Source organism: Panulirus ornatus, chromosome 1 (assembly GCF_036320965.1).
Source record: "Panulirus ornatus isolate Po-2019 chromosome 1, ASM3632096v1, whole genome shotgun sequence".
In the NCBI taxonomy this organism is placed as follows: Eukaryota; Metazoa; Arthropoda; class Malacostraca; order Decapoda; family Palinuridae; genus Panulirus; species Panulirus ornatus.
In genome coordinates, this window is record NC_092224.1 from 75,946,150 (window position 1) to 75,958,366 (window position 12,217).

Consider the following 12,217-nt stretch of genomic DNA (forward strand, 5'->3'; position numbering starts at 1 on the left):
TGAATAAATGACCGTGTTCCGAAGCAAATCTAGATGGTTCGCAAAATGGTATTGTTGGAACTATATTTTAAGGAACATTTTGACCAGAGTATAGTTCCATCTTGAGAACTTAATCGGTTGCAAACCGCAATGCTGATAACATCGCTTCATGGTCATATAATATTGTGTATTGATAAAATCATGATAAATTAATGCAAAATATTGAGTAATTGATCATTCCGGTATTGAGGTAGGCCAAGAATAGAGAGAAAGGCAACGACTGTACGAAGTGAGAGTGTTAGGGAAAATGATTTGGTAAACAGAGAAGAGGTAGTAAAAGCTTTGCAGAAGATGAAAGCCGGCAAGGCAGCGGGTTTGGATGGTACTGCAGTGGAATTTATTAAAAAAGGGGGTGACTGTGTTATTGACTGTTTGGTAACAATATTCAATGTATGTAAGGTGCCTGATGATTGGCGGAATGCATGCATAGGGTCATTGTACAAAGGCAAATGGGATAAAGGTGAGTCCTCAAATTACTGACGTATAAGTTTGTTGAGTATTCCTGGGAAATTATATGGGAGGGTATTGATTTCGAGGGTGAAGGCATGTACAGAGCATCAGATTGGGGAAGAGCAGTGTGGTTTCAGATATGGTAGAGGATGTGTGGATCAGGTGTTTGCTTTGAAGAATGTATGTGAGATATACTTAGAAAAGCAAATGGATTTGTATGTAGCATTTATGGATCTGGAGAAGGCATATGATAGAGTTGATAGAGAGGCTCTGTGGAAGGTATTAAGGATATATGGTGAGGGAGGCAAGTTGTCAGAAACAGTGAAAAGTTTTAATCAAGAATGTAAGGCATGTGTACAAGTAGGAAGAGAGGAAAGTGATTGGTTCTCAGTGAATGTCGGTTTGCGGCAGGGGGTGCGTGATGTCTCCATGGTTGTTTAATTTGTTTATGGATGGGGTTATTAGGGAGGTGAATGCAAGAGTTTTGGAGAGAGGGGCAAGTATGCAGTCTATTGTGGATGAGAAAGCTTGGCAAGTGAGTCATTTGTTCGCTGATGATACAGCAATGGTGGCTGATTTGGGTGAGAAACTGCAGAAGTTGATAACTGAGTTTGGTAAAGTGTGAGAAAGAAGTAAACGTGAATAAGAGCAAGGTTATTAGGAACAGTAAGGTTGAGGGATAAGTCAATTGGGAGGTAAGTTTGGATGGAGAAAACTAAAGGAAATAAAGTGTTTTAGATATCTGGGAGTGGATTTGGCAGCCGATGGAACCATGGAAGCGGAAGTTCTGGGAGCGATGAAAAATGTGTGGAAGGCGAGACATTATCTCGGAAAGCAAAAATGGGTATGTTTGAAGGAATAGTGGTTCCAACAATGTTATATGGTTGCGAGGCGTGGGCTATAGACAGCGTTGTGCGGAGAAGGGTGGATGTGTTGGAAATGAGATGCTGCTTATCTCAGGGTGATATGAAAGAGGTTTGCTAGTAATGCTGTTCTTTTGAACACATTCAATTATAATTATTCGGAAAATAACTGATATTTCCCCCGGCCACTACCTAAACAGGCAACATGTTCCGGAAAACTTTAGCATGTCGTGTTCAAGCTTATAAAGTAACTGGTGTGACGCATTTCACGTCACTCTACAAATGTGGTGGCAACACTAACACCAAACAGTAACTGGCTGTTTCCCAGCAATCGCAGTACAACTCTGGCTCCTGTACTAGCAGCAGCGTTTGCTTTATACTTTGGTGCATAATTACGGTAAACGGCCAACGTGATGACTATCATATAAGAGTGAAACACATTGATTGTGTATGATACACAGAAGCGAAACAAGATGATAGAGTAAACTCAGTAAAAGTTTCGTAATAATCAAATGATTGCTGATAAAGCCTGGCTGCTAATGAATTCCCGCATTATATAGTTTACCGTCAAGTTAAGCAAATGAAGATGAAAATTAACGTCTAATACTCGGCTGTCTTTTACAGAAAGTCCCATACACGTCATGAAAAGTATTACTAAAAGTATTTACCGACTAAAACTGACCAGATGGTTTGATGGTGGCTGCTGCGTTCTCAGTGGTTTGCATTTCATGGGCATCAGGTTTTGTGGTTCATGTAACGTAGTCCATGTCTGGTCTTCATTCATTTGTTCTAGGAACTGGGATGAATTAGGCGTCTGTTGAGGGAGCGACGGTGGGGTCATCGGCAAAGGCGATTCCGGAGAACTTAAAAAGTTATCTGGTACTATTTCTGTTACAGCAGGTAGGTTTGTCATGTAGTTTGTCGGAGACGGAGTCTCTCGCCAGTCACCCCCAGCTTCACTCCCGATTCCAGTTGCAGTCTGGTTACCACCGACAAACTGTAATACGAATAAGAAGTTATTTATGTCCACAACTAATGTAACATTACACACCTGTTCAACTGCAAATCAGCCTTTTATACTTAAAAATTCCATTAACATCTACGTTCTTCAAGCTAATCTGCGCGTCCTTGGTTTCGCACTTGGTTACTCGAAATGATACACGAGATCTTCCCCAACCTTGCTGGGGTGCGAGGACTACACACACATCCACTCAGACACACAGAAATGAAAATGACTCCACTGAAGCGAGAATGTCCTTGTCGAAACTACTCATTTCTGAACATGGACAATGATACACCTTTGCAGGAGGTTATCGCTCGCCTTTGTATCAAGCATATATATATATATATATATATATATATATATATATATATATATATATATATATATATATTTATTTATTTATTTATTTATATTTATATATTTTGCTTTGTCGCTGTCTCCCGCGTTTGCGAGGTAGCGCAAGGAAACAGACGAAAGAAACGGCCCAACCCACCCCCATACACATGTATATACATACACGTCCACACACGCAAATATACATACCTATATATCTCAATGTACACATATATATACACACACAGACACATACATATATACCCATGCACACAATTCACACATTCCCATCGCCACCTCGCCACACATGGAATACCATCCCCCTCCCCCCTCATGTGTGCGAGGTAGCACTTGGAAAAGACAACAAAGGCCCCATTCGTTCACACTCAGTCTCTAGCTGTCATGCAATAATGCCCGAAACCACAGCTCCCTTTCCACATCCAGGCCCCACACAACTTTCCATGGTTTACCCCAGACGCTTCACATGCCGTGATTCAATCCACTGACAGCACGTCAATCCCGGTATACCACATCGATCCAATTCACACTATTCCTTACCTGCCTTTCACCCTCCTGCATGTTCAGGCCCCGATCACTCAAAATCGTTTTCACTCCAACTTTCCACCTCCAATTTGGTCTCCCACTTCTCGTTCCCTCCACCTCCGACACATATATCCTCTTGGTCAATCTTTCCTCACTCATTCTCTCCATGTGCCCAAACCATTTCAAAACAACCTCTTCTACTCTCTCAACCACGCTCTTTTTATTTCCACACATCTCTCTTACCCTTACATTACTTACTCGATCAAACCACCTCACACCACACATTGTCCTCAAACATCTCATTTCCAGCACATCCACCCTCCTGCGCACAACTCAATCCATAGCCCACGCCTCGCAACCATACAACATTGTTGGAACCACTATTCCTTCAAACATACCCATTTTTGCTTTCCGAGATAATGTTCTCGCCTTCCGCACATTCTTCAAGGCTCCCAGGATTTTCGCCCCCTCCCCCACCCTATGATCCACTTCCGCTTCCATGGTTCCATCCGCTGCCAGATCCACTCCCAGATATCTAAAACACTTTACTTCCTCCAGTTTTTCTCCATTCAAACTTACCTCCCAATTGACTTGACCCTCAACCCTACTGTACCTAATAACCTTGCTCTTATTCACATTTACTATTAACTTTCTTCTTTCACACACTTTACCAAACTCAGTCACCAGCTTCTGCAGTTTCTCACATGAATCAGCCACCAGCGATGTATCATCAGCGAACAACAACTGACTCACTTCCCAAGCTCTCTCATCCACAACAGTCTTCATACTTGCCCCTCTTTCCAAAACTCTTGCATTCACCTCCCTAACAACCCCATCCATAAACAAATTAAACAACCATGGAGACATCACAAACCCCTGCCGCAAACCTACATTCACTGAGAACCAATCACTTTCCTCTCTTCCTACACGTACACATTTATATATACATATAGTGGAAAGGATCACAATTTTGTGCGTAATAAAGTATATTCTTAAGAGTCCATGGGGAAAATGAAACACGATAAGTTCCTAAGTGCACTTTCGTGTAATAATCACATCATCAGGAGAGACACATGAGAAAAATATAACAGTCAGTTGATATACAGCTAAGTGACGTAGTTAGGACGCCATTTGATCAACATGCGATTTTCCAAGACAGACAATGAGCGTATCATAAACTTATTATTTTACAAATTTTATCAACAATAAAGTTATTCATTTGCATAAACCATCACTAATAATAAAATTATAAATCTTTGTGTATTTAATAATAGAAGATTCAATGATATTTCTCGTGGTAATAGAGTTAGAGTTAATAGTTAAGAGTTAATAACTGAGATGGCATTACTCCAGTCAATACAATGACCATAATTTTTAACGTGATTAAACAAGGGATTTGATTCTTGTCCTGTTCTTATACTATACTTATGTTGCTTTAGTCTAACAGAAAGATCCTTACCAGTCTGCCCAACATAAAACTTATCACAATTTCAACATGGCATTTTATAGATGCACCCAGGAGAATTTTCTGATGAATTCCTGATCAAGATATTCTTTATAGTATCATTGCTGCTGAAGGCAACATTTACATTAAAGGATTTAAGCAACATGGGAAGTAAAGCAAAATTATCATTAAAAGGGAGAACTAAAAGATTCCTGGTGTCAATGGGAGGTTTGGGCTCAACTCTCTAAAATGATTTCTTTGCTAACTTAAGGGATTTATCAATGAAAGATCTAGGGTACTTTAACGTAGATCCAAATCAATATATCTTCTCAAACTCATCATCAGTATACTCTGGACTGCAAATACGTAATGCCCTATGGAACATAGATTGAAATGACAATTCAACTTTGTCATGTTGAGTAATAATGGATATATGAACATACATTGATAGGTTTTCTGTATATGCTAAACTTAAACTTGTTTCCTTGCCCATGGATCATACATAATCCAGTTAATGTGCTGAGAGGTGCAACTGGAGGGATATCTGATCATTATCTTGTGAAGGCGAAGGTGAAGATTTGTAGAGATTTTCAGAAAAGAAGAGAGAACTTTGGAGTGTAGAGAGTGGTGAGAGTGAGTGAGCTTGGGAAGGAGACTTGTGTGAGGAAGTACCAGGAGAGGCTGAGTGCAGAATGGAAAAAGGCGAGAGCAAAGGACGTTAGGGGAGTGGGGGAGGAATGGGATGTATTTAGGGAAGTAGTGATAGCTTGCGCAAAAGGATGCTTGTGGCATGAGAAGCGTGGGAGGTGGGCACATTAGAAAGGATAGTGAGTGGTGGGATGAAAAAGTAAGATTATTAGTGAAAGAGTAGTGAAAGAGAAGAGAGAGGCATTTGGACGAGTTTTGTAGGGAAATAGTGCATATGACTGGGAGATGTATGAAAGAAAGGAGGTCAAGAGAAAGATGCAAGAGATGAAAAAGAGGTCAAATGAGAGTTGGGGTGAGAGAGTATCATTAAATTTTAGGGAGAATAAAAAGATGTTTTGGAAGGAGGTAAATAAAGTGCGTAAGACAAGAGAACAAATGGGAACATCGGTGAAGGGGGCTAATGGGGGGTGATAACAAGCAGTGGTGATGTGAGAAGATGCAGTGAGTATTTTGAAGGTTTGTTGAATGTGTTAGATGATAAAGTGGCAGATATAAGGTGTTTTGGTCGAAGTGGTGTGCAAAGTGAGAGGGTTAGGGAGAATGATTTGGTAAACAGAGAAGAGGTAGTAAAAGCTTTGCGGAAGATGAAAGCTGGCAAGCCAGCGGGTTTGGATGGTATTGACTGTTTGGTAAGGATATCTAATATATGCATGACTCATGGTGAGGTGCCTGAGAACTGGCGGAATGCTTGTATAGTGCCATTATACAAAGGCAAAGGGGATAAGAGTGAGTGCTCAAATTACAGAGGTATAAGTTTGTTGAGTATTCCTGGGAAATCATATGGGAGGGTATTGATTGAGAAGGTGAAGGCATGTACGGAACATCAGATTGGGGGAGAGCAGTGTGGTTTCAGAAGCGGTAGAGGATGTATGGATCAGGTGTTTGCTCTGAAGAATGTATGAGAAATACTTAGAAAAGTAAATGGATTTGTATGTAGCATTTATGGATCTGGAAAAGGCATATGATAGAGTTGATAGAGATGCCCCGTGGAAGGTATTAAGAATATATGGTGTGGGAGGCAAGATATTAGCAGTAAAATTTTTTTTATCGTGGATGTAAGGCATGTGTACGAGCAGGAAGAGAGGAAAGTGATTGGCTCTCAGTGAATGTTGGTTTGTGGCAGGGGTGCGTGATGTCTCCATGGTTGTTTAATTTGTTTATGGATGGGGTTGTTAGGGAGGTGTATGCAAGAGTTTTGGAGAGAGGGGCAAGTATGCAGTGGTTGTAGATGAGAGAGCTTGGGAAGTGAGTCAGTTTGTGTTCGCTGATGATACAGAAATGGTGGCTGATTCGGGTGAGAAACTGCAGAAACTGGTCACTGAGTTTGGTAAAGTGTGTGTAAGAGGAAAGCTGAGAGTAAATGTGAAAAAGAGCAAGGTTATTAGGTACAGTAGGGTTGAGGGACAAGTCAATTGGGAGGTAAGTTTGATTGGAGAAAAAGTGGAGGAAGTAAAGTGTTTTAGATATCTGGGAGTGGATTTGGCAGCGGATGGAAGCGGAAGTGAGTCACAGGGTTGGGGAGGGAGCGAAAGTTCTGGGAGCATTGGAAAATGTGTGGAAGGCGAGAACATTATCTTGGAAAGCAAAAATGGGTATGTTTGAAGGAATAGTGGTTCCAACAATGTTATATGGTTGCGTGGCGTGGGCTATACACAGAGTTGTGCGGAGAAGGGCGGATGTGTTGGCAATGAGATGTTTGAGAACAATATGTATGTGGTGTGAGGTGGTTTGATCGAGTAAGTAATGAAAGGGTAAGAGAGGTGCGTGGTAATAAAAATTGTGGTTGAGAGAGCAGAAGAGGGTGTTTTGAAATGGTTTGGTCACATGGAGAGAATGAGTGAGGAGAGGAAAAGAGGATATATGTCAGAGGTGGAGGAAACGAGAAGTGGGAGACCAAATTGGAGGTGGAAAGATGGAGTGAAAAAGATTTTGAGCGATCGGGGCCTGAACATGCAGGAGGATGAAAAGCGCGCAAGGAATAGACTGAATTGGAACGATGTGGTATACTGTGGTCGACGTGCTGTCAATGGATTGAACGAGGGAATGTGAAGCGTCTGGGGTAGACCATGGAAAGTTTTGTGGGGGCCTGGATGTAGAAAGGGAGCTGTGGTTTCGATTGATTATACATGACAGCTAGAGACTAAGTATGAACGAATGTGGCCTTTGTTGTCTTTTCCTAGCGCTACCTATATTAGATGTAAGTAGTTAGTGATTGCTTAGTGGTTTTTGTCATTTAGAATTCGTAACACATGCCACATTGTGCTTTATCTTTTTCTCCTTACAGTCCACTACTGCTCTAATTCCCGACGGCTGCTTATCTCAGGGTGATATGAAAAAGGTTTGCTAGTAATGCTGTTCTTTTGAACACATTCAATTATCATAATTATTCGGAAAATAACTGACATTTCCCCCGGCCACTACCTAAACAGGCAACATGTTCCGGAAAACTTTAGCATGTCGTGTTCAAGCTTATAAAGTAACTGGTGTGACGCATTTCACATCACTCTACAAATGTGGTGGCAACACTAACACCAAACAGTAACTGGCTGTTTCCCAGCAATCGCAGTACAACTCTGGCTCCTGCACTAGCAGCAGCGTTTGCTTTATACTTTGGTGCATAATTACGGTAAACGGCCAACGTGATGACTATCATATAAGAGTGAAACACATTGATTGTGTATGATACACAGAAGCGAAACAAGATGATAGAGTAAACTCAGTAAAAGTTTCGTAATAATCAAATGATTGCTGATAAAGCCTGGCTGCTAATGAATTCCCGCATTATATAGTTTACGGTCAAGTTAAGCAAATGAAGATGAAAATTAACGTCTAATACTCGGCTGTCTTTTACAGAAAGTCCCATACACGTCATGAAAAGTATTACTAAAAGTATTTACCGACTAAAACTGACCAGATGGTTTGATGGTGGCTGCTGCGTTCTCAGTGGTTTGCATTTCATGGGCATCAGGTTTTGTGGTTCATGTAACGTAGTCCATGTCTGGTCTTCATTCATTTGTTCTAGGAACTGGGATGAATTAGGCGTCTGTTGAGGGAGCGACGGTGGGGTCATCGGCAAAGGCGATTCCGGAGAACTTAAAAAGTTATCTGGTACTATTTCTGTTACAGCAGGTAGGTTTGTCATGTAGTTTGTCGGAGACGGAGTCTCTCGCCAGTCACCCCCAGCTTCACTCCCGATTCCAGTTGCAGTCTGGTTACCACCGACAAACTGTAATACGAATAAGAAGTTATTTATGTCCACAACTAATGTAACATTACACACCTGTTCAACTGCAAATCAGCTATTTATGATTAAAAATCTTATTAACATCTACGTTCTTCAAGATAATCTGCCCGTCCTTGGTTTCGCACTTATCATACACGAGATCTTCCCCAACCTTGCTGGGGTGCGAGGACTAAACACACATCCACTCAGAAACACGGAGGTGAAAATGACTCCACTGAAGCGAGAATGTCCTTGTCGAGTCTACTTATTTCTGAATATTGACAACGATACAGCTTTGCAGGAGGTTATCGCTCGCCTTTGTAACAAGCACACACACACACACACACACACACACACATATATATATATATATATATATATATATATATATATATATATATATATTGGAAAGGATCACAATTTTGCGCGTGATCAAGATATTCCTATGAGTCCACGGGGAAAATGAAACACGAAAAGTTCCCAAGTGCACTTTCGTGTAATAATCACATCATCAGGGGAGAGACAAGAGAGGAATATAACAGTCAGCTGACATACATCGAAGAAACGAAGCTAGGACGCCATTTGGTAAACATGTGATTGTCCAAAACATGATGTGATTATTACACGAAAGTGCACTTGTGAACTTTTCGTGTTTCATTTTCCCCGTGGACTCATAGGAATATATATATATATATATATATATATATATATATATATATATATATATATATATATATTTATATCATATTTTTTATTATACTTTGTCGCTGTGTGTGTGTTGGAAGAGAGAAGGGAAAGGGAGTTCTCTACAGTCTACACCAAACACGGTCCTCTTGTGCCAGTAAAACACCCTGTACTCACACACGCACACACTTGCTCTAGTAATGGCACAACCGAGAACGGGCTTTCATTGACAAAAGCCCGTGCCAAGTTTAACCTTGGCGAATCTTTAAAAACACACACCAAGTTCCGGGGAGATTCCTGTTCATCAAAATTACACTCTTCACTCTATGGTTTCTCAGTTAACTGATGCCCATCTATAACGTATATCCAATTTGTTAATGTTAGATATAATAATGTCAAAAGTAATTGCTTACTTTTTTCATTGCAATGCTACGGTTAGACGTGAAAATCGCAAACTGGAAATCTTTATACCTCATAATTAACGAATTAACTAAAAAATATAATTATAAGCATGAAACTTAAACCGTACGTATACCTAGTCAATACTAATTATACATAAAGCAAAGCTAAATAGAGACGGTCGTGTGTAATCCATACATGACGTCCTCGGGAGAAAGGATCCAATAGTTTTTGTTCCTTGAAATCTGAGATCTAAGTCTTCCCATACTAGGTTCGCTATCGGTATGGTTCTAGCGATGGATATTGTAAAATAAAACTCGATTACTCCGTTAAATATATATATATATATATATATATATATATATATATATATATATATATATATATATATATATATATGCCTTCACAGTAAACTTATTTACCTTGCCGAAAATTCCCATGCTGCTGGGGTCAAGATGTGCTTCTCTCTTTGACGAACTTAGGCAAATGACGTCCGAGCAACGCGATCACGTTTATATACAGGCTGGGTGGTGCACGTATTACGTCATGCTGCATCACTACTACAGCAGGTACCTGTATCAGAGTCTTCTCTACATATTACAATCTTGAGAGCCGTAAGTTATATTGTCTTTTTTCCTAACCTTAGGAGCGCTAGTTTACAGTGATTCTAACAGCAGGAACCAAAAGAAAATTCACACCAAACACACACACACACACACACACACATATATATATATTATATATATATATATATATATATATATATATATATATATATATATATATATATATACTACTTCTTTCATACTATTCGCCATTTCCCGCATTAGCGAGGTAACGTTAAGAACAGAGGACTGGGCCTTTGAGGGAATATCCTCACCTGGCCCCCCCTTCTCTGTTCCTTCTTTTGGAAGATTGAAAAAAAAAACAACGAGAGGGGAGGATTTCCAGCCACCCGCTCCCTCCCCTTTTAGTCGCCTTCTACGACTATATATATATATATATATATATATATATATATATATATATATATATATAATATATACACACTCACTAAGAAGAAACTTCAGGAACGGTAGCTTGTAACTGCACCATGAGTTAATTATGTGCTTTAAGGACCGAACGTTCGGTCACAAATGCTTCTCTGCGATTGGCTGTTTCCATGACGTCCCACTCACAAACATGTTTGTACTTGTAAGTATCCCCCACGCCTTGTATACCATATATACAATAGTTTTTATTGAGTGAATTTATGCAAATCCCTACAAAACAGAAGTGAGATCTACGCCCGAGATTAATTAAGGTGTTATAAATTCGTTTAAAATCTCGAAAACTTTACTGCAGCATAGTCAATGAACCCGATCTTGCATTTCCAAATCCCTGGAGATCTTGCATTTACATTAACCCAGGTTTGAAGGTGTCTCAGTGACAGCATTGATATAATCATCATTATTAATACGAGAAAACATTAAAAAAAAAAAACTTACCAATGAGTCGATGGGAGTCAAAGGAGAGTCATTTCCCAGTTCATCCCAGTATTCGTAGCGGGACATTTTTACGTAGCGTTCTCCTATTTCTCACGATTTAGATGATGTTGAAATGACAGTACAAGTCGCTGACAACACATATAGTTTAGGTATGGTCAAAGTGGCTAGAAATATTTAGTTAGTACATATCAATATAAAGCAATGTACCATGAACGATAGTAAAGGTATCATCATCTCACTTCTCCCAGGCATATTATACAGCACTTTCGAATCCCTTGTTCAAAATATAGCTATCAGTATCTGCCCATAGAAACGAGTGTTGACACCGAGGATTGAGACTATTGTAAGAAACTTATAGATGAGCGATCTTGCACAACGTGACTACACTACGCAAGCGGTGAAAGGACACTACATGATACACCTTTCCGAGCGAGGAGTAAACGGTCACCCGCGGTCGGTCGAGTAAAACAAATGCCTACCCTACCGTGATGTCGTCATATGTTTTGTCTAGTATGAAACAACTAAATTGATATGAAAGTCCCTGTACATGCAAAATATGCTGTCACCATATTTGACACCAAGAACCTAAAATTAATGTTTTATGATACTTTGTATCGTACGTCTGGCACGCCTGGCACTGCCGTGTTTATAAGTTGAGCCGGGTTAAGGATTTAGGAGCTCGAGCCACTTGGGGTGAGGAGGTTATAGATCCCTTTTGATGATATCTGCGGTGATGTTCCATACAATAATGTTAGGACATGACGTACCTTGCATGTGCTACGAAATATTGTCAAATAGAATGTCAGTCATCAAATATTAATGTATTTTCAAATACTAAACAAGAGAAGTACCGTAAATCATTTAATGATGAAATATGCAAGGGTTTAGTGTATGCCAGTTTGTCAAAACCAGTGGATCCTAATTACCCTAAAAGACTTATAAAAGCTATTAACACTTTAAAAAAGACAATGATATATATATATATATATATATATATATATATATATATATATATATATATATATATATATATATTTAAAG

At 39.7% G+C, this 12,217-nt stretch overlaps 2 protein-coding genes across 6 annotated transcripts in view; one reads left to right on the forward strand and one right to left on the reverse strand.

Moving 5' to 3' along the window:
• Positions 1–11,648, reverse strand: part of LOC139749797 (uncharacterized) — a 128,049-nt gene extending 116,401 nt beyond the window's left edge. For 2 of the 5 annotated variants that reach the window (XM_071664067.1, XM_071664121.1), the window contains exons 1-3: positions 10,112–10,262; positions 8,295–8,609; positions 2,035–2,349 (exon numbers count right to left, since the gene is read on the reverse strand). In XM_071664067.1, the coding sequence (XP_071520168.1) occupies positions 2,035–2,349; positions 8,295–8,609; positions 10,112–10,129 (648 nt within the window). In that variant the 5' untranslated portion in view covers positions 10,130–10,262. Of the gene's footprint in view, positions 1–2,034; positions 2,350–8,294; positions 8,610–10,111; positions 10,263–11,176 lie in introns of those variants that run through there. The other 3 variants (XM_071664076.1, XM_071664058.1, XM_071664111.1) reach the window with 3 other exon arrangements.
• The window catches only part of LOC139749831 (uncharacterized), a 275,451-nt gene that overhangs the window by 133,074 nt on the left and 130,160 nt on the right, over positions 1–12,217 (forward strand). The window lies entirely within an intron of this gene.